General features: G+C 40.5%; 1 protein-coding gene across 2 annotated transcripts in view; it reads right to left on the reverse strand.

Moving 5' to 3' along the window:
* Virma (vir like m6A methyltransferase associated) overlaps nucleotides 1-23,953 on the reverse strand; it is a 67,872-nt gene that overhangs the window by 41,196 nt on the left and 2,723 nt on the right. For both annotated transcript variants that reach the window (XM_031366603.1, XM_031366602.1), the window contains exons 2-7: nucleotides 17,935-18,050; nucleotides 12,601-12,687; nucleotides 10,918-10,966; nucleotides 5,533-5,701; nucleotides 4,053-4,175; nucleotides 2,781-3,053 (exon numbers count right to left, since the gene is read on the reverse strand). In XM_031366603.1, coding sequence (XP_031222463.1) covers nucleotides 2,781-3,053; nucleotides 4,053-4,175; nucleotides 5,533-5,701; nucleotides 10,918-10,966; nucleotides 12,601-12,687; nucleotides 17,935-18,050 — 817 coding nt within the window. The remainder of the gene's footprint in view (nucleotides 1-2,780; nucleotides 3,054-4,052; nucleotides 4,176-5,532; nucleotides 5,702-10,917; nucleotides 10,967-12,600; nucleotides 12,688-17,934; nucleotides 18,051-23,953) is intronic.

The following is a 23,953-nucleotide window of genomic DNA, read 5'->3' on the forward strand; positions in this document are numbered from 1 at the left end:
ACCAGCATCAATAGTCCCAGTAATGCAAAGTTTTCACTTTAGTAGTTCTGGTATCTTGTTAGTCACAGATACTTCAGCCCCACCTAACCAAAACTACAGAATCTTCACAACCAAAACAACATGGCCCTGGTAAGAGTCTTTAATCTTCCCTCTGAAATTTCATAAGCCAGGCCTCATCTCTGCACTGTTCTCAACATGATCTTCCAAGCTCTTACAGAACATCCCACAGAGTTCTTAACAACTAGCAGCTCTTCTAGTTCAAAGTTCCAAAGTCTTTCCACAGTCCTCCTCAAAACATGGTCAGGTTGTCACAGGAATTTCCCACTCCTGGTACCAATTTGTCTTAGTCAGGGTTTCTATTCCTGCACAAACATCATGACCAAGAAGCAAGTTGGGGAGGAAAGGGTTTATTGAGCTTACTTCCACATTGCTGTTTATAACCAAAGGAAGTCAGGACTGGAACTCAAGCAGGTGCTGATGCAGAGGCCATGGAGGGATGTTCCTTACTGGCCTGCTCTCTTATAGAACCTAAGACTTCCAGCCCAGTGATGGCACACCACCCACAAGGGGCCCTACCCCCTTGATCACTAATTGAGAAAATACCCCACAGCTGGGTCTCATGGAGGCACTTCCCCAACTGAAGCTCCCTTCTCTGTGATAACTCCAGCCTGTGTCAAGTTGGCACACAAAAACAGCCAGTACAAGGGCTCCAGAGACTGAATCACCAACCAAAGAGCAAGCAGGGACTGGACCTAGGTCCCTGTACATACGTAGCAGATAAGCTTCTTGCTCTTCATGCAGGTCTCCCAACAACCAAAGCAGGGGCTGCCACTGAGCCATGGACCACCTTGTCTAACCTCAGAGGGAGGGGATGCACCTAGTTCTGCAGCGACTTGATGTGCAAGAGGAGTGTTAGTAGGGGAGTGACATCCAGAGGGGAGCTTCCCCTTCTCTTTTGAGAATAGGAATATTCTCACCTGGAATAGGGGGAAGACTTGCATGAGGAAGTACTGGGAGGAAAAGAAAGGTGATACTGGGTTGTAAAGTGAATTAATTAATTAGTTATTAATTTTTTAAAAAGATAGTCCTCCCCTGCCAAAAAGAAAAGTTCCTAAAAATTGCTCCAGTCCTCTCTTGCTCATCCTTATCTCATGAAAAGATGAATCTTTGGGAATCTGACTCTCTAACAGCCCAGATACATTGTGAGTCAAGTTAGCCTGTTCATTCTTGCCTTCTCTGCCAAGTTGCCCTGCCTAAGAAAACTACTGGATGAAATGTGACTATTGCCAAATTGTACACAAAAATCTAAACATTACTTGGCAATCTGGGAATGGAGGAAGCTAAAAAAATGTAACACTTAGAATTTAATTATGTATTTATCTTATAAAAGTACTGAGGGTGACGGTTGTTTTAGAATTACGGGGGCATCTGTGAGCTCACAAATGTTTGTAATGATGTAGCTCATAAATACCCCTATAATTCCAAAACAACCTTCACTTATTTTTTAAAGCTAAGGTAAATTGTCACTTTATGTTTAGTACTGCATGTCATTTCTTGCAAATTAAGAATTTTTAAAAGATATTTGCAGGCAGTTGTGGCACACACCCTTAATCCCAGCACTTGGGAGGCAGAGGCAGGTAGATTTCTAAGTTGGAGGCCAGCCTGGTCTACAGAGTGAGTTCCAGGACAGCCAGGGATACACAGAGAAACCCTGTCTTGAAAAACCAAAAAAAAAATAAAAATAAAAATAAAAATAAAAAGGGCTGGCGAGATGGCTCAGCAGGTAAGAGCACTGACTGCTCTTCCGAAGGTTCTGAGTTCAGATCCCAGCAACCACATGGTGGCTCGAAACCACCTGTCATGAGATCGGATGCCCTCTTCTGGTGCTCCTGAAGACAGCTACAGTGAATTACGCCAGAGCAAGTGGGTCGGCAGAGGTCCTGAGTTCAATTCCCAGCAGCCACACACATGATGGCTCATGGCCATCTGTACAGCTACAGTGTACTCATACACATAAAATAAATAAAATAAATCTTGGGGCTGGTAAGATGGCTCAGCAGGTAAGAGCACTGACTGTTCTTCCGAAGGTCATGAGTTCAAATCCCAGCAACCACACGGTGGCTTACAACCACCTGTAATGCAATCTGATGCCCTCTTCTAGTGTGTCTGAAGACAGCTACAGTGTACTTAATTATAATAATAAATAAATCTTTGAAAAAAAAGATATTTGAGTTAATTGGTTAATTAATTTTTTTCTTGGTCAATTAACAAAAATTGATCACCTTTTGTTTTTAAAGGAATACTAAAACCTAATCAAAGAATCACACCATTTAGCCTCATGTACTTAAACTGAGCTACCCAGACACATTTCTGAAAGTGCCACAGTATTTTGTTAAAGTCTTTTTGTGGCATCTATCTTTAGAAAGTTGGCCTAGCTCATGATACATCAACGCCTATCCTGCTTCCTGACAAATGCGCATGGTACCAAGTAACAACTCATGTATAAGCCAAATCAGACCTCTCCTCAGGGAAATGACAGAGTCAAGCACTGGAGCTGGTTAGTGACAAAGAGGAGTAACACCGTCACATAAAGGAGTCAGGTGACAGAGAATAAAGGCAGAAGGCAGGGACCTCATTTGCTGTCATGTATTGAAGTCAAACTCCATGACCCTTAGAGCTCCAACCTACTTCCTGCTACTATGACCTTCTACAATACCCAAAGCAGCATGCACTTAGTGTCTACTGCTTACACTCAGAAAGCCCTAGCTAAACTTACATACCTTCACCTTCTTCATCCTCTTCACCTTCCTCCTCTTCATCTTCCTCATCATCATCAGGAATACTGTCTACTGTATGGCAATCATCCTCATCTTCATCATCTTCTTCCTCTACATCCACATCATCTTCATCATCTTCTCCCTCTTCTTGCTGTTCCTCTTCTACCTCCCCTTCATCGGAGTACTGACCTTCCTGCGGGACAGAATTCCTATCAGGAGAAATGGGCTCAAAGTAATCTTCTCTATGGGGAACATCCTCTTCTTTGTCACCAGACACTGAAAAAAATGAGATTTAAAGCAAATTGTTCAATGGTGCAGATATCATAAGGCAGCAGGACTAGAGCTTCAGACACATAACACATGTTGCATGACTTAGCTCACCAATGCTTTTTTTTTTTTTTTTTTTTTCCAAGGGTTTCTCTGTACAGCCTTAGCTGTCCTGGAACTAAACTCTGTAGACTAGGCTGGCCTCGAACTCAGAAATCCACCTGCCTCTGCCTCCCAAGTGCTGGGATTAAAAGCATGCGCCACCACTGCCTGGCTACCAATGCTCTTTTTAAAAATGGTAGATTAATAACTTGAGACTGATATGATGACATATGCTTCTAATCCTAGCACTTGAGACATAGAAGCAGGAAGATCAGGAGGTTGAGGCCAGGCTCAGCTCCATAGTAAATCGGAGGCCAGCCTAGACTACATGAAACTCTAACTCAAAATAAAAATAAGTCCCACTCATAATATTCATTATATAACTTCATGTACTGACAACTAATAATCTACTTTAAGAGTATTTTATGCTCTGTAGTATATGCAAAATTCTTTTCAGTTTTTAAATTATTAAGCTGATTTTCTTTTTACCAATACACACTAGTTATGTTTAACTGCTATATAATATTATATCAATATTCTATTTTCAAAGCACTGTCAGTATAACTTCATATTAACTAACACTCTTTAATAAGTTGTTCTGCCAACAGGAAAACCACAAAGAATCCCCTGACAGGATGAGAAAGCCTGGGGAGAATAGGCAACCATCAAGATTTGATCACCTTAGGCTTTTATTAATAAGCAGCACTTGAGCTGGGCCTGGTAATGTACCCCTTTAATTCCAGCTCAGGAGGCTGAAGCAGGTGGATCTTTGAGTTTAAAGCCAATTTGATCTGCAAAGCTCCAGGATAGCTAGGACTACACAAAGAAACTCTGTCTCCAAAAACAATATAAGAGAAGCACCAGGGATCACTAGTGGGGAAGGAGCCCCTAGCACAGACTTTCTACCTGGCAAAGACATAGGGTCATCCTCATCGTCATCAGGTGGGGGAGGTCCAGGAGGGGTTCTTGGTCCCCGTGGCTGGGGTCTTGGAGGACTTCCATTAAACTGATCTTCTTTCTCACCATCAGCTATAGATGGGAAGCAACATGTTCAAATTATTAAAGTATACTGAAATGAACTCACAAAAAATGTTTTTTATCATCTGAACTTATCTTCAGAACTGAACGATAATACAAACTTTTCCTGCCTAGAGACTTAAATAAAAAATTTGTTGACTAATCTAGAATTTTTAACTGCACACACATGAAAATGTGACAGAGTCTAAGACAATACTCTGGAAACATGAAGACTTAATTCAGACAGGAAAGCAAAGACAAAGTTCTATTTCATTCTAACTGTCAAAAATTAAAAATTACTCAAATGTCTTTCAATAGATAAAAAGTTACATAATCTGTGGTATGGACTGGGGTAGAAACTGACAACGCACATGCTCCTGGGTTTGAACCACAGTATCTCAAAAAAAAAGCCAGCAAGCACAACACACACACATGCGTATACACACCACACACACTCTCATACTCAGACATAAAAACACACACCACACACAATCATACTCACACACATAGAAACACACACCACATACAAATACAACACACATACAAATAACAAATACAGTACATATACCACACACATACTCACACACACACAGCTCTGATAAGGTTAAAGGAACAAATGTAAGACATATTCTTTTCTCATAAAGAGTTCATAATCTGGTTTTAAAAAGGAATGTTTTATCAGTATAGAAAAATAAAAGGGTTTTTAAGAAGAAAGAGTAACTGGGCTTAACATTTAAGATGAAAAAAAGAGAAAAAATTAATAAAAAATAGGCATTGTGAAGCTTGCCTACAATCACATAAGGCAGAAGGATAATAAATTAGAGGCCAGGGTGGACCACACACACACACACACACACACACACACACACACACACACACCTCTATTAGGATTAAATTATTTTAAATGGGGCCAATAACAAAGAAAGGAAAGAAGGACAGATGGAAGAAACAAAGAAAGGAAGAAAGACAGATAGGCAGGCAGGCAGGCAGACAGACAAAAAGCCAGCCAGTCAGTCAGCCAGCCCAAGAGCTTTGGGACTGCTTAAAATGCACTCCAGAACCAGGTGTGGTGACACATACTTTTAGTCTCTGCACTCAAGTGTGCAGATCTCTGCGAGTTCTAAACCAGTTAGCACTACATACTAAGACCCTGCCTGAAAAAGCAGGCAAGCAAGCTAACTACCTCTTCAGAAGAACTGAGGAAGAAAATAAAATAAAAATGAACTCTTAGTGACAAGGAGACTGACAGATACATCACATCTGATACAAAGCTAGAGAAAAAAGGAGAAAAGCTCTTTGGATCAACTCTTCTTGCTATCCATAACAGAACATGGCAGTTTCACTGGGAAAAGTAAATTCAACTTCTCACCATGTTTTAGATTCCTTTTCAAAGTCGGCTGTGGCTGGGGAGGAGGTGGAGGTGGAGGTGGAGGTGGTGGAGAGTCTCTGTCATGGCTTATCACTCTATCTACCGATCCATATATCGCCAGGGTCAGACAGTTGTACCAGCCTCTTAGTACCAGACCATCTGTATTTACCTGATTTTTAGGGATGGTAATAGATCTCAAATTAGTGTTTTAATATTCCAAAAGCAAAGTGATATTAAACTAGTTTATAGTTCACTATAGTCTTTAAAGCATTGCTGAAGGAACTAGAGGTCCAGCTCTGGAGTTGAGTATTTGTAGCTCTTCTAAAAGACATAAAGTTGAGTTCCCACCACCCACGTAAGGAGCCTCACAACTCCTAGTAAGTCTAGATTCTGAGGGGTTCTGGTGCCTCCTTCTGGTCTCCAGAGCATTTAAGCTTTAAGTGCACATATGCATGCACAGATAAATACATATACACATACCTATTTCTTAATTTAAATAAAAATAGAGTCTGAAGAGACGGTTCATCAGTTAAGAACACTGATGATCTTAAAGACACAGATTCAATTCTCAGCACACATATCATCTCTTAAGCATCCATAACTCCAGTTCCAGGGAATGTCATGCTCTCTTCTGGCTCTTCAATGACACCACGTTTGCATGGTATACAGACCCAGAGGACAAAAAAAAACCCAGATGGATAGATTTTTGTTGTTGTTGTTGTTCTTCTTCTTCTTCTTCAAGGTAGGATTTCACTGTGTAGCCCTGGCTGTCCTGGAACTAGCTCTGTCCTCAAACTCACAGAGATCTACCTGCCTCTGCCTCCCAAGTACTGGGATTAAAGGTATGTACCACCACTCCTGGCTAAAAATAAATATTTTAACTAAAATAAGCAAAAATAAATACAAGCATTGCTGACAATGCAAAAGGCCAATATTGGTGAAATTCACCTACAGACACCAATTTTACATGGTCTTCCAGTGCCTGGACCTAAGTAAGGCCATGCTAAGACTAAGTCTTTCCATGTCCATAGTTGATGTCAACTTTGTTCAAAGAACATGGGCAAGCTCTCAAGTAAAAGAAGAAAACTAAGAATGAACTATGTAAGTCATGAAAGGAAACAGCCTAAAGTTTGGAGCCCTGTCTCCAAAATGATAAAGCTCCATAAGCTGTTTAGCACTTCTCACATCGAAATCAGGGATATATGCTCACAAATAGCTAGCCATAAAATGAATAACTCTCACAAGCAAACTTTCAGCTACAAGTGATACTCAGGTTGCTATCTAGCCCACTGACACCCATCTCACCACCCCTTGCAGTACTCAATAAACTTGTCTTTTCTTTTTTTAAAAAAATATTTATTTATTATATCTAAATACATTGTAGCTGTCTTCAGACACCCTAGAACAGGGTATCTGATCTCATTACAGGTGGTTGTGAGCCACCATGTGGTTGCTGGGATTTGAACTCAGGACCTTCGGAACAGCAGTCAGTGCTCTTAACCGCTGAGCCATCTCTCCAGCCCATCTTTTCTTTTCTTTATTTTGTTTTTTGTTTCTGGGTTTTTTGGTTTTGGTTCAGTTTGGTTTGGTTTGGTTTTCAAGACAGGGTTTCTCTGTGTATCCCTGGCTGTCCTGGAAGTCATTCTGTAGAGCACACTGGTCTCAAACTCAGAGATCTACCTGCCTAGATCTCTACCTCCCAAGTGCAGAGAATTTTTTATTTGTTTGGTTTGGTTTGGTTTGGTTTGGTTTGGTTTGGTTTGGCTTTTCAAAGCAGGGTTTCTCTATGTAACAGCCTGGCTGTCTTAGAACTCACCTTGTAGACCAGGCTGACCTCAAACTCACTGGGATTAAAGTTGGATGACACAGGGGCTGATGAGATGTCCCAGGGGAGTTGTAAAAGCACTGACTGCTCTTCCGAAGGTCATGAGTTCAAATCCCGGCAACCACATGGTGGCTCACAACCATCTGAAATGAGATCTGATGCCCTCTTCTGGTGCATCTGAAGTCAGCTACAGTGTACTTATGTGTAATAATAAATAAATCTTAGGCCTGAGCAAGCAGGGGTAACCAGAGTGAGCAGAGGTCCTAAATTCAACTCCCAAACAACCACATGAAGGCTCACAACCATCTGTACAGCTACAGTGTACTCACATACATAAAATAAACCAATCTTAAAAAAAAGGTTGGATGACACCACTGCCTAGTAAACTTGTCTTTCTTAAAAAAATGTTTTCATCACAAAAGATCAAAGATTATTACCACCATTAGTCCTCAGTATCTCCTTATACAACAGCTTACATTTCTATAATTTAATCATTACTCCACCCATTACTGAAAAGGGTCACAACAAGCCGCCATCCCTTAACAGAAAGTGAGAGTCTGAAAACAGCCTGCACTCAAGCTGAGCACAGCAGCGTGTGTCTGGTATCTCAGTGCTCAGACAAAGGCTGGATGCAGGCAACGGGCAGGATTATGAAAGAAGATGGAAAGCTAATTGTTTTTAGTTCTAATTCTATCATGGATAATTTTGAGGTTGGTGTTGGATTAACACACAAAACATATTTGATATTGAAAGTATAAAATTTAGACATGAGGTGGTTTCACACACCTTTAATACCAGCACTCGGGAAGCAGGGATAAGTGAGCCTCTATGTTCAAGGCCAGCCTGGTCCACTTTGGGAGTTCCAGGACAGCCAGGGCTACACAAAGAAACTGTCTCAGTCAATAAATAAATAGGAAGGAAGGATACAAGCCCCACACCTTCTCTCCTGAGTGCCTATGCTAACTGCATAGAAGTTTACTAAGATATATAGACTTTAGTCTGTTTAACTTTGGTGTGTGGCATTTTTATTCATTTTCACCTTTTTAAAATAAAAGTTGTTTTATTTTGTTTTTTAATTGAAGAAAAAAGAAACTTGCCCTAGAAACCAAAGCCTTTGACTTCTAAACTCTCTTCACAGGCTATCTTCTTGGGTAGAGATGAAGTAGTGTGTGTCACAGAAGCCCCTTCTGGAGGCACTATGGGATGAAAGCAATCATTAATCTCCTTGGTGGACTTTCCAGGGAACTGGAGAAAAGCTCAAAGACGATACCCGGGACTAATTATCAACTCTGAGCAGACATCCCACTGCAAAGCTGGGTATGTTGCACATGAGAGACTAGGCAGAAGGTTCAGGAATTGAAAAGCCAGCCTTGCCGGGCAGTGGTGGCGCACGCCTTTAGTCCCAGCACTTGGGAGGCAGAGGCAGGTGGATTTCTGAGTTCAAGGCCAGCCTGCTCTACAGAGTGAGTTCCAGGACAACCAGAGCTACACAGAAAAATCCTGTCTCGAGAAAAAAATAAAAAAACAAAACAAACAAACAAAAAAAGCCAACCTTGGCTACTTAGTGATCCTGGGCTTACTCTGAGCTTCATGACACCCTGTCTTAAAAAATAAAAATTGGACTGAAGAAATGGCTCAGTGTTAGCAGCATTTGCTGTTCATCCATAAGACCCAAGATTGGATCCCAGTACCCACAGACCTGTAACCACCTGTCCAGGAAATCCAGTACTCCCTTCAGATCTACATGGCTATCCACACATTCATGGGTGGCATACACACACACAGATAAACACACACAACAAAGATACATACAAAAAGATACACACACACAAAATAATAACAATTTTTAATTTTAAAGAGATTTTATTTTACTTTCATTAGTGTGTGTGCTTGTGCACGTGCTCTTGCAGATCAGAGGCAATAGATGGATCCCTCTGCAGATGGAGTTACGGTGGGCTGTGAGCGCCCTGACATGGGTGCTGGGAACCTAATTCAGGCCCTCTACAAGAGCAGTACACACTCTTAACCACTCACTCATCTTTCCAATCCCACAAAATAAAAATTAATCCTTAAAAATATATATGTAAGCTGGGCAGTGGTGGCACACACCTTTAGTCCCAGCACTTGGGAGGCAGAGGCAGGTGGATTTCTGAGTTCGAGGCCAGCCTGGTCTACAGAGTGAGTTCCAGGACAGCCAGGGCTACACAGAGAAACCCTGTCTCGAAAAACCAAAATATATATATGTATGTGTGTGTGTGTGTGTGTGTGTGTGTGTGTGTGTGTGTGTGTGTGTGTATACATACACATATATATAAAAGCAAGCCAAAAGGAATCCTATTGGAAGGAACATAAACAAATAAAGAAGATAAATTTGCATAAACAGGATGCAAAGGACTAAATACATATAACCCAGAGTTAATTCTCAAACTAAGTGGTCCTACATTATTTCTGTATTTTAGATCTCCCATTACATGACTCTAACTAAAACAACATTTGGTACATAAAGAAATAAAACAATTATTGATGTGAAAGAATATGAAAAGTGTATCTTTAAAAAATTTTAATAATGGGCTGGAGAGATGGCTCAGTGGTTAAGAGCACTGACTGCTCTTCCAGAGGTCTTGAGTTCAATTCCCAGCAACCGCATGGTGGCTCACAACCATCTGTAATGGGATCCGATGCCCTCTTCTAGTGTGTCTGAAGACAGCTATAGTGTTCTCACATAAATAAAAAATAACAATAAAATAAATTAAAAAATAATAAACCTTTCATAAAGAGTCTAGAGAGATGGTTCAGAAGATCAAGTACTATCCTTGTACAGGACCTGAGTTCAATCCCCAGTACCCACAGGAGGCAGCTCCTAACTGCCGGGGAGTTAGACCAAGTACTATCCTTGTAGAGGACCTGAGTTCAATCCCCAGTACCCACAGGAGGCAGCTCCTAACTGCCGGTGAGTTTAGCTCCAGGAAGATCTGAGGACACATATATACACATACCCACATACAGATACTTATGAGTAATTTTTAAAAATAAATCTCTTTAAACAACAACAACAACAAAAACCTTAACAGGTCATAGAAATATCTAGTAATAAGTTACTGGTCTGAATGCTATAAACTTATCTACCCAAATAAAAGAGAAGCCCTAAATATGCTTATGTATGTACAGTACACTCATGCCTTATGTCAGGGGAGGTCAGAAGAGAGCATCAGATCTTTGGAACCAGAGTTACAGACAGCTGTGAGCCACCATATGGGTGCTAAAGACCAAACCCAGGTCCTCTGTGAGAGCAAGTGCTCTTAACCACTGAGACATCTCTACAGCCCCAGTACTTTATCATTTTAAAAACATACTTTATTTCATACTTACCATAAAATGGTTCAAGCTGTTTGGACAGAGAATAATGGGATTTTTAAAGCAGCCTATAATTGCAAGATCCAGACAAGAGATAGCATCCTGGAACACTGGGTCCAGTTCTGTGTCACTAACTTACTTAGATCAACAGCTGAACAGAAGCAAGAACAGCAGAAACAAGGTGAAAAGGTCACGTCAAGAATTACCTTTGAGTTTGGTCTAAAGATGATAGACGTATTCTCATCATATTCCAGACTGTGGAAAGGGGAAGAAGAAACACAAAGGCTCAAGTAATAAATATTACAAATTATGAAGTTCTGACTGGTGAGATGGCTGACTGCATAAAGCACTTACTGCCTAAGTCCACTGACCCGAGTTCAGCAGAAGGGGAAAACCAATTCCACAAAGTTGTGCTCTGACCCATACACCCTCACCGTGAAATGTACACATAAAAATAACAGGTAAAGCCTCACTTCCCCAGGCGGCACCGTGGCAAGCACCTGTGGCCCTGTGCTGGGGTCTCTGCCACAGGCAGGCCAGGTACTGAGAGTGCTCAAGGGCAGTTGCGGGGCCGCAGGTACTTCCAGACACGGCCTGGCTCTACAGCACATGCACTACAGTGTCTTATTTTATTAAAACACTGTTAACAGTGCACAAAATGTACAGTTACTAAAGCAGCTGGTAATTTCTTTCTCTCCCCCTAAGAAAGAAAGGGGCTTCTGTTGCTCCTGTATACAACTATATTAAACAATTTCCTACATTCTATAAACTGCTATAATGTTATTAGTAATAATCTTACAGACTTTTTCCCCCCAAAGTCTGTTTTCATCAGTTCAGTATACTGCATTATTTTACGTATTTTCATTATATGAAATCTACCATGTCAGGTACTTTATTTAAGTGTTCATCTCTTAGCAGAACTTGTACAATTTTTTAATAACTTAAAATTAATAAGAAAAACAGTTTTCACCAGTCTTTAGTTTTATTTTGAGGTACTCGAGTTGAAATAAAGTGATATAAAAAACAAAAATAAATACTTTTTCACATTTTTCTATTTTCAATATTTCAATATAATTTTTTCAAGCCACAAAAGACTCTGATGTAATTGGTTTGGGATAAACACACATATTAGTTGAGATTTTAAAAGCACTTCCAAATAAATCTAATAATGAACAGTCAAATAGAGAACCACAGCATTATACTCTACCAGCTGTACACTATGTGTAACAAAATGCACACTTTGGGGCTGAGGATGTCATTTTGTGATAAGAGTACTTGCCTGGCATCCAAAAGCCCTAAGCTCAATCCCTAGCACTTCCCCCCAAAAAGTATATTGGGACCAAAACTTAAAAAAAGTCCTCACTCTACAGTTGGAGGATACTGCTCAGTGTAGAGCTTATGCTTAATTGTCTACAGTCCTGAGTTTTAAAGATGTTAAATTGTCAATGTAATTTCCTAAGAAATTAAGAGGACCAGGAAAGAATGAGTAACATCTGCTAATTCCTGGTAGGAATGTATTTTTTGCATCTTTAAGCTAAGTTTAATTTTTCTCATGTTATAATGAGTTCTTATTAAACTCATTCAATGGTTACTTTGCCTAATATACTTTTTAAGAATTAAAAAGCTGCCTTTTCCAGATCAGGTTAGTAATAAATAGTAGTGTCTTGTTTATGATCCATGCACATACACATAAAACAAACAAAAGATGGCTATTATTTCACACTTAAGCTTTTTTGTTATTAAGATTCTCATGAGTTTAGCATTCTCATAATCCCCACAGAGAAAATTGTGTCTAGCACCAGATACTTCGTACTATCTGCATCACAGGAGTTTGTTTGCTTTCTGACTCAGTAAGGTTCCTGACAGTTATTTCGTATGTATGTACATACCTTCCCAACCTATCAAAAACTGGAGCACTTGGTTTGCTTACATTATTGAAGAATAAGTCTAGTTGAAATGTGTGAGGAGATGTTTCCCTGTAAAACAAACAAGAACAACATGTCAGCCTTTTTAACAATTAGTTCCTACAGTAAAACAAAAAACACAGTATGTACTACTGCAAAGATTTAAATTTAAAAAAAGCAAATGACATGCTTATTTTAGCAGAGTCCTATCTAATTCTCAAGTCATCTAAGTATTATTTAAAATGAATTTTTAATCAGAAGTAAGAAGGCACACATATAAATCTAACAGGGATAGCAAAATGGCTCACATGACAAAGGTTCCCACCACTAAGCCCAATAACCTCAATGCAATCCCCAGGCCCATACAATAGAAAAAGAACTATCTCCTGAATGCTTCCCTACAATTTCCATACACATGCCCATACCCACATCCACACATCCTCTCCACAAACATCTCAAAAAAGAAAAAGGAAAAAAAGGAAAGAAAATACTAACAAAATCCAAAGCCAGTTAAGGTGGTGTGTGCCTGTATGCCTGGTACTTAGAAAGGTAAGAAGGTGAGCTGGGAAATCTGCTACAAGTTCAAGACCAGCCTGAGCTATACAATGAAAACCAAGCTAGAATGCAAAGAACAAAAAAGGGGCTGGAGACATGACTCAGTAGTTAAAAGCAAGTACTGCTCCTGCAGAGAACCCAAGTTTGGTTCCCAGAAACCATCCTGGGCATCTCACGACTACAGGTAACTCTAACTCCAGGAGATCCAATTCCCTCTTCTGGCTTCCATGGACACCTTTACCCATATGCGCGCGCGCGTGCGCACGCGCGCGCGCGCGCGCACACACACACACACAAACACACACACACACACACACACACAAACACACACACAAACACACAGTGGTAGGGTGCAGAGAAGGGGGGACTAAAAATAAAAATTAGAAGCAGAAGTGGTGCATGCCTTTAATCTCAACACCCTGAAGACTGAAGCAGGCAGATCTCTGGTCTACAGAGATAGTTCCAGTACAGTCAGTACTGCTACACAGAGAAACCCTGTCTGAAAACCAAGCAGTCAATCAATCCATCAGTCAATCAAAATAAATCTTTTTAAAATACATCAGGCTGGGTTGTATTGATCCTATCACCAAGGAGCACAGCCAGCCAGCCTGGTCTACATACAGAGCTAGTTCTAGAAGAGCCAAGAGACAAACACCCTGCACCCTGTCTTGAAAACCAAACCAAAAAAAGAAGAAGAAAAAAAAAAGGTTGGATCCTTTCAGGACAGGAATATAGGAATTTTGGTTTTATCTATGTATTTCTAAGTCTTACTGTGAGGAAAAAAAATTATAAAGTACTTTTGAGTTTAAGATTCCAGGCTTTCTGCCAGGTGGTGGTGGTCAACTTGGAAGGCAAAAACAAGCTGATCTCGGAGTTTGAGGACAGCCTAGTCCACAGAGCAAGTTCCAGGAGACACAGGGCTACACAGAGAAACTGTCTCAAAACAACACAACCAAACCAAAAACGAATAGATTTCAAGCTTCACAGCATTGAGATGGCTCATAAGACAAGACAGTTGCCACTGTAGATGATAAGCCTCAGTTCCTGGGACCCACATGGTGGAAGAAGAGAACTGATTCCCACAAGATGTCCTCTGACTTCCACCAATAATTCCATGACACATGAAAGGCCACACACATACACACATAAAGTTAAATATGTAATAAAAATGTGTAAAAAGGTTCCCTGCAGGTTTCTTCTTATGTTTGTTTTACTCCATTAATCCTTAACTTGATTGTTGTACATGTTAAGCATGAGTAAATGTTTCTGGTACTTTTATATCTCATTACAACATAAGGAGCCATTCACCCCCAGCTAAAAACAGGGAGTTATTCTCTGCAAGGGACAGACATAGACGTTTCCTGCCGTGGTGGCCAAGCATCAAGATGTCTCCAGTGACCCATGCTTCCTGGTACTCAGAACCTATACAGTCCCCTCCTACACTGTTCTAGAACCTGTGACTAAGAGAATAGAGTAAAACTCTCAGTGTGTCACTTCCAATAATAAGTTACAGGGCACACTATTGAAGGCTTCTTCCTGCGAATGCGCACTTGTGCACCGCTCACTCTGGAGGAAGTTCTGCTATGACTTGAGCAGGACAGACCTCCATAGAGAGCATCTGCTAGTAAGGAATGGCAACTTCTCCCAAACAGCTACAGAAGGGAGCTCCGAGCAAACTCTCCAACCCACTCCCAGCAGAGGTAAGGATTCCAATCTATGTCCTGACTACAAAGAGAAAGGAAGGACAGCAGCTGAGGACAAGCTAGAGGTTAGTGTAGCTGCCTTCCTCAGTTTGCTTTCCAGTTCACGTTTGTTCTTAGGAACCTGGAGCTTGCTTCATCTAGACTGACTGGCCACAGGCCCCAGGAATCCCATCTCTGCTTTCTCTGTGCTGGGATTACAGGTTCTGCTATCACCATTCTCTTTTTAACACGGGTGCTAAGATTGAACTCAGGTCCTCATAGTTGTGCAGTCAGAATTTAACCAATTGAGTCATACTAGTCTGTAAATTGCTGTCTGTAGGCAGGTGAGGACAGATGAAAGAGAAGACTAGAGCCTGTGATTGGGCAGTAGAAAAAGAAGGCAGGCTGGGAGTTTTAGACATGAGACAGAGAGAGAGACTGAGACAAGGAGATGAGATGGAACCTTTAGGAAGGAAGATGAACTGGATCCACATGGCTTGAAAGAATCACAGGTAGCTATGGATATCATAAAAGAGCAATAGAGTAAAGTAAGGCACATTTGTCCAACCTAGGTGGGCAGTTTATATCAATCTCAATTGAGTTTTGAGTTCTGTCAGTGGGCATTTTGGGGATTAAGAATTTACTGTTATAAATCAGACTGATAGCTTACAAGCCTCTGGGAGTTTTCTTTATACAGGGCAAATCGTGGCAGACCAGCCACAGGGGACAGATGACTGGGAATGCCAGCACTTCACTGGCAAGCAAACGGTGGGAAGTTGGGCAGACCACCGCATAGGGATAACTGTAGCCTGTGATAATGTGGATTGTTTTGTAATAATTACATGCTACACTAGTCCCTTTGGAGTGGAAGGTGTTACGGGATATATCCCACCTTTCCTGTAGCCCCATCTGGCCTTCAACTTGCTATGTAGCCACAGAGTACTTTGAAGGCCTGATTCTCCCCAATGTCAGACATTCATGCATGTCTCCCTGCACAATTTACATTTTAGTTTAGTTTTTGTGATTGTTGTTTTTCCAGACAGCATCTTACACTGCCCTGGCTGGTCTTAAACTTCAAATCCTCCAGGTTCTACCTTCACAGTGCTGGATTATAGACATGCCACACTTACTTTATGCCATGCTTTGGGATCAAATGCAGAGTTTTGTGCATGCTAAGCAAGCATTCTACCAACTAAGCTAATTTTACCTCTCCTAAATTCCTTAAATGTGGAAAAAAAATGTATGAGATCTATTAAAAACTAATTAATCTAATTGCTTTATATTTTACATTGTAATTTCTGAATGATACCTCTGAAGACTTTCACATCTACTTCTATAAATACCAAAAATTTTCCACAATTAGGAAGAAATGAACTTCAACCCTCAATCTGTCCCATAATACTTACCAGTAAGTAGCAGGTTGAACTATGTTATATAACAGAAATGGAGTTACAAATAGTATCAATAAAACTAAATGTATCTAATCCCAGCACTTGGGAGGTAGATGCAGGCGGATTTCTGAGTTCAAGGCCAGCCTGGTCTACAGAGTGAGTTCCAGGACAGCCAGGGCTACACAGAGAAACCCTGTCTCAAAAAAAAAACAAAAAAAAAATAAATAAAAACCCCGAAATGTAATATATCAATATACAAAAACCAGGGCCTATGCTATAAGCTAAGAGTTTTTAAAATTCATTTATCATATATATTCACATTTTCACGGCCAAGCTTCGGCTTCTATCTCCAACCTAGAGTACTAAAATTAGAAAATAGTGATTATTCACATCACAAAAATCGACCCCCCTTTTATGTCAATTATTAAAGTTATCTAATGTTAGGAATGCCAGTCTTACATTTTATTTCCCACCTAACCCAAGAAAGTAACACATAATCACTTGCTAATTACAATCAATGGCTTACTTGAAGCTACAAATTTGTATATGTATAGGGAGTCTGGCGAATGAATCAATAAGTAAAATACCTCCTGCAAAAACAGAGAGGACCCAAGTTCACACTCCCATCACTCTCATAAACACACTGTCTGCAACCATACTGGGTGCAGGGGATCAGAGGTTAGAAAATTCCAGGGGCTTGCTCGCCATCCAGTCTAGCCAAACAGTTCAGCAAGAGATAGTAGCTTAAAAAATAATGTGGAGAGAGCATGAGGAAGACACCTGATGCTGGCCTTGGCTTCTGCATACAAATGCATCTGCGTGTGTACATACAAATACACAAAGTCACATGTACAGTGTAAGCTAGGCATGGTAGTACATATCTATGGTCTCAGCTACTTGGGAGACTGAGGTAGAGTCCTACAAAAGTGGCCTGGAAAACTTAGTGAGAGTGTCTCAAACTAAGTTTTTAAGAAAGGAAAGGTAAGGAAACAACACTGTAGAGTACATCACTGGCCCTGAGTCAATCCCTTCCCACAAAACAAACAGAAATACACATTTTTAAATATTCAAACAAGGGGCTAGAAAGATGGCTCAGGAGTTAAGAGCATTTGTTGCTCTTGCAGAGAACTTAGCACCTACACTGGGGCTCAAAATCACCCATTAAATCCAGTTTCAGGGAATTTGACAACTCTTGACTTCTATAGGCATACACATGATACACACATACATACAGACAGACAACACACACACACACACACACACACACACGTATACACACACATATATATTAGATTAAAATTAATTATTTTTATTTTAAAAGGAAAAGTCACATCAAAAAAAATCACTTCACCTGTGCTGGGAATGATCAATGATAAACTGCTTATCTAGCATACAATAAACCCTAGGTCTGATCCTTAGCACTACCAAATGTATTAAAAATAAGAAAAATATGGCAGGGCATAGAGACACACACATTTAATCACAGCACCCTGGAAAGAAAGACAGGCATATCTCTGTGAGTTCAAGACCAGCCAGCCTGGACTACAAATTATGTTCAAATCATTTAGGAGTTTCCAGTGTCTCAACATACCACACAACCAGGGTGGAGAAATGGCGGTGCAGGGGGTATGGGGGAAGCATATTTAAGTTTAAAAAAAAAAAAATAAAAAAAGCACAAAGAGTTGACTTACCCATATGCTCTGTTGTCAGGTAAGCCACTATGGGCTCGTACTCCTGGGGGTATAACTCGGACTTCATTGATATAAACCACACATGGAAAACGAACCACATCTATATGAGAACTTTGCTATAAAAAGGATGAAACATAATGTAAGTAAAACATTTCTTTTTCAATTCAAAACACTTTTTTTCAGCTAAAAATGAAGCCAACAATCTTAAAATCCAGGGATGAGATGTAACAGTGTTGTAAAAGCACATGCCTCACAAGTATGGGAGGCTGGGGGGTTGGGGGGTTGGGGGAGAGCTGTGCATGTGTGCACAGTGCAAGCCTTTAATCCTGGCACTCAGGAGACAGAAGCAAGTGGATCTCTGTGAGTTCAAGGCCAGCCTGGTCTACAGAGTGAATTTCAGGACAGCCAGGACTACACAGAGAAACCCTGTCTCAAAAAAACAAAAAAAGAGAGAGAGAGAGAAAGAAAACAACAAAGCACATGCCTCACATGTTCAAGACCCTGGGTTGAAGCCTCATCACTAAGACCAGTCTATATCAGTAAACATATCACTACGATGCTGTACAACTTTTTAAAAAATAGCAGATGATGGAACTGGAGAAGTCAAGAATGAGTGGGGCTTTTCTAAAAGGAGTAGAGTTTAGCTCCTAGCATCTATTAACTCTCAATTCCAGGGAACCCAATAGATCCTCTTCAAAACTCCAAAGGCATTCACATATATGTGGTATACAGAAGAGATACACACATACACATAAATAGGAAGTATTTTTATAATTCTTTTTTTTTTTTTTTTTTTTTTTTTTTTTGGTTTTTCGAGACAGGGTTTCTCTGTGTAGCCCTGGCTGTCCTGGAACTCACTCTGTAGACCAGGCTGGCCTCGAACTCAGAAATCCACCTGCCTCTGCCTCCTAAGGGCTGGGATTAAAGGCGTGTGCCACCATTGCCCGGCAGGAAGTATGTTTAAATAGCTGATGATTTATCCCAATAATAATGTACCTAATTAAGTCTCTCAATTGATATTACATAAAATTTTCTGCAGTACATTTACCTCTTCACTTTGCTTAGACCAAACTTTTTCTGTTCATGGATCCAGATAAGAAATTTTAATGGTTAGTTCAAATATATGGATACATAAAACGAACATCCACTGATAAATGAAATAGAAATGAAGTAGGCAAGTCTGGGCACGCCTTTAAATGGACATGCAACATGCCTTCCACCCTTTCTTCCAATATTCTGATGCTTTTCTAAAACATAATGTCATGACAAGCTACCATGAACAGTATAATGCTCTAAGGATGGTAGAGGAACTATATAGACAGAACCTGGGCCCCAACACTAAAACTGCCATATTATTCCTAGGTGATTTCCAATTCTTTTCAAGATTACTCAAAGAGAAAATCCTATCCCAAAAACAAAACAAAACAAAACAAAAAAAGCAACCTTTTTGCTGTTGTTGTTTAGTTTTGGCTTATTGGTTTTTTTTTTTTTTAAGATTTATTATTTTATGTCTGTGAGTACACTATAGCTGTCTTCAGACACTAGAAGAGGACATCAGATCCCACTGCAGATGGTTGTGAGCCACCATGTGGTTCTTGGGAATTGAACTCAGGACCTCTGAAAGAGCAGTCAGTGCTCTTAACCACTGAGCCATTTCTCCAGCCCAAACCACCCCCCCTCTTTTAGTTATTTTGCACACTTGAGCTACTGCAGAGATGTAAAAAAAGAAAAAAACTTTAAGTCAGGGTAACTTTGAACTTTTGACCTTCCTTCCTCCACCTCCTAAGTGCTGAAATACTGGCATGTGTCACCAGGTTGTTTTACGTGGTATGGAGATAGAACCCAGGCAAGCATTCTACCAAATAAGCCACAGCTCCAGCCCTAAAACGTACTCTTTAGCTGTCACCACTTCTATTAACCATATATTACATACTTCTGTAAATTCAAGGCTAGCCTAGTCTACATAAGGGTTCAAGGCCAACCCGGGCTCCATAGTGAGATCTGGTCTGAGAAAGAGGGGTTTGGGGGACCCATGAATGAGGGAAAAGAGCTTTTAGGTAAAGGGGAAGGGAATGCATCAGAGGAAATCGACAGTCTCAGGGTTTCAAAAAACTAGGCACATAGTTCACAAGGACTAGAGGGCAAATGGAGGTGGGGGAGAGAAAGCAGGGCTGGGGCTAAACAGAGCACAACCAAGAGGATTATAAAAACTGAGACCTTTCACCCATAGCTAGAGGACAATTCCTAATCTGTATCCCCACCTAGGATCCTATAAGATCCAAAGGACATCTCCATTTAAATGTCTTTAGCTACTTCAAACCTGGCATGTAAAACACTGAACTCCATCCTTCATCCAGGATGCTATCTATCACTAATCACAATAATGCCTAACACGCAGTCATACCTGGCTCCTTGTCCTCTCACCTGACCTTCCATTTACTGATTGCTAAACAGTTCTCAGGCTGTGGCACACCTGCATTTCTACTGTCCCTTCAGCTCCGTCCACTGTCCACCCTAATCTCTCTAGAGCAGTAGGACCCTGATCTACTCCTTTCTTCTCATTCAGCTCCACTCCATCTCCTATTGAAAAGCAATGTAGTCTTTCTAGAGTATAAACGTCTATCGTGCTGCTTCTTCCTTCAGCCAAGCTAGATTCCAGGTCTTATAAACCTGGTCTCTTTATTACTCCAAACAAACGGCCTCTGCCGTGCTGTTCTTTCTTACCACACACCCTCACACCTCTCTGCCTCTCAGACGACAACTCTCTCTCAAAAGCTAAGTCCAGGTAAGTCCTCTCTTTTATGTGCCCAAAGTCCCTTATCAAACTTATCTGTCATTCTCTCTCTTTTCCCATCCCAATAAGCAAATGTTAAGACTTAACTGTAAATTCAGTACTTGGCATATTCATCTAATGAAAATACTTTCAATACATGCCTAAAGATAACTTGTTTTGAAGTTGATTAAGATGAAACTCTGGGCTGGGAAGGTAGAGCAATTGAAAGAAGTATTTTTCTAACCTGCATGAGGGTCCTAGGTTCAAAACCAGCAAGAGAGATCGGGAGTTTAAAACTTATCCACTGGCCTGGCCTATACAAGGCTCTGTCTCAAAAAATAAAACTTAAGACAGGCTGAGACTGAAAACTCTGGAAAGGTTTATGATCATAAAGTAATATGAATATGAACATATTGGTTAGACTTCAAGACCACATTTTCCCACATTTATCCGTAGGAAGTCACTACCAGAATCCTGTCTACTTGCATTTCTCATTCTATCTGTAACTGCCTTCTCTTTTACTCTCTCCCTTAACTCACTCACCTGCTGCTGCCAGTTAAGCTGCCCCTTGTGCATAAATGGCTCATTTTGCTCCCTAACTAAACTCTAAAGTAGTGGTTTTCAACCAGTGGGTCAAGACCCCTTTGGAGGGCCAAAGGACCCTTTCCAAAGGATTACCTAAGACAACTGGAAAACACAGATATTTACATTACATTCATAACAGCAAGATTACAGCGATGAAGTAGCAATGAGGTAACTGTGAGGTCGGGGATCCCCACAACTTGAGGAACTGTATTAAAGGCCACAGTGTTAGGAGGGTGGAGAACAACTCTTAAAGCTCTCTGCATCACCCACTCCCCCTCAGTGTATTTGAACTTAGCAAATGCACTCCAACAATACTGAAGAAATAAAAATTGTATAACCTATCCCCTTTGGGTTTCTATAAAAGTCAGAAGCATAAATCCCAAGAGTGTATTACCCAGATAATAAATACTATTACCATTTAAAGCCACAGGATGTCCATCTGATGGGGGTGAGAGACTGACTCTTTACTGGACACCCTCTGTACCTTTTAAATTTGTACCTCATGCATGTGTTATCTAGTCAAACCACAGAGGAATTTTTCTTTAAATGACACTCACCTTCATACAGGTTTATTGTAACACACTGTTAGATAAAAAAGAAACCACAAACTAGTACTAGAACAGTAATACAGAAGGACATACATCCAGGCATAACCATATGTACTGGAGATTTGGAAAATATTAATATAAAGAAAGCTGTTATTTAACTAGAAAATATAGAGTACATACTAATCATAATAGTTGGGGAGTCAGATGAAAGAAATTAACTCACATCAAAATACATTAGCTTTCCACTCACTTACCAAATAGTCTGTGTAAATCTAAACTACATTATATGGATACTAGAGTTTTATCTTGCTTTTTATTTGTATTTATCTGTCTGTTTGAAATTGTGTGTAATGTAGCCCAAGCTGGTCACAACCCTTCTTTACAGCCAAAATTAATCTTAAGACTCCTGACCCTAACCCTCCACCTCCTGAGCGCTAGGCTCAGGCATCGGCCACCCTGCTCAGCTGACCTTGTAGTTTGATTTGCAACACTGTTTTGTTCTTCTATTGGAACATCATTTTCTAGTGATCAATCTTGTTAGTCTGAAATCACTAAACCAGACTTAGAAATACATAACTGTTTATGTGAAGATAATTGCTGCAAGATAAAGGAGATAGAAAGAAAAAAGTTAATGAGGGCTGGATCTACGAAAGGTTATGCTTTTTCTCTATTTTAAAATTTTTCTTGATTTTCCTTCCTTTTTTTTAGTGTGTATATGTGTGTAATGTGTGCACCCAAATGGCATGCATACGGAGGTAAAGAATAACTCTGTGGAGTCACTTCTCTCCTTCCCCCTTTCCATGGTTCCAGAATTGAACTCAGGTTGTAAACCTTGCCTGCCAAGTGCTTTTATCCACTGAGTCATTTGCCCACTCCATTTTCTAAGTTTTCTAGAATGAACTTTAAATGTGCAGTGCCAAGGGAGGCCAAAGGAAGGTAGTAGATTCCTTGGAGCTAGAGCCACAGCAGTTGGAGGCTGCCTGCCGTGGATGCTAAGAACCAAACTTAGGTCCCTCTTCAAGAGCAGCAAGTGCTCTTAATCACTGAGCCATGTCCGGAGCCCTAAGGATTGATTGACTGATTGATTGACTAGACTATTTGTAACTACATATATTTGTGTATGTTGTGGGGAGTAGATGCAGGTGACTCAAGGCACCCAGAACTGAAACTGGATCCTGTGGAAGAACAGTACACACTTTTTCCCCCTAAGGTTTACTTTAGTTTTAATCTTGTGTGTTTGCACACACATAGACATGGAGTAGGATCCCATGGAGCTGGAGTTAAGCTGTGCACCTCTTAACATGGGAACTAGGCACCAAATCAGGTCCTCTATAAGAGCAATAGGTGTGCTTAACCACTGAACCATCTCTCCAGACCCATTTTTAAAGGAATAGCAATACAAATCACAATTTAGCTCTCAACTGCTAAGCCTTCTTTCCAGCCCATTTAAACTACCATCAGTAATTCATCTAGAACTTCTTGCACACCTTTTAGGAATCCTCTGCGGAAGTTTAATCAAAGATTAACTTCCCTACAGATTACTAATTTCTTTAAAAGCAACTCAACTGCCTTGTTTCATTTTTATGAATTGCCTCTCTTCCATGATGTGCCTTGCATGCACTTCTTCCTCTTCAGTCCCACTGCAAACGGATGGCATTGCTTTAGAGCCAGGAAAAATATATGGTGCTCTATTTTCTCCCTGCTTTTATTTTGTTTGATTTTTATTTATTTACTGAGGGGGTGGGAGGCTGTGCCACAGTGCCTGAATAGAAGTCAGAGGAAAAGTTCTTTCTCTCCTTTGACCAGGTGGGTCCCAGAATCCAGACTGAAGTTCTCAGGATTGTCAGCAGGTGCTTTACTCATGCAGCCACCTCATATATGTCTCCTATATGACCCAGGGGGCCATGAGCTTGTGATTCTTCTGTAAATGTCCGGAATGCAGGCAAGCCTCAGAATGTCATTTTACCCTAAGGTAGCCACGTCAGTTCAAAGAAACAACCTGACCTTTTACCAGAGCTTTCTTATCTATAAAATGAAAACAACTTGCCAGGCAGTAGTGGTGCATGCCTTTAATCCCAGCACTTGGGAGGCAGAGGCAGGCAGATTTCTGAGT

The sequence above is a fragment of the Mastomys coucha genome, unplaced genomic scaffold, assembly GCF_008632895.1.
Source record: "Mastomys coucha isolate ucsf_1 unplaced genomic scaffold, UCSF_Mcou_1 pScaffold14, whole genome shotgun sequence".
NCBI lineage: Eukaryota > Metazoa > Chordata > Mammalia > Rodentia > Muridae > Mastomys > Mastomys coucha.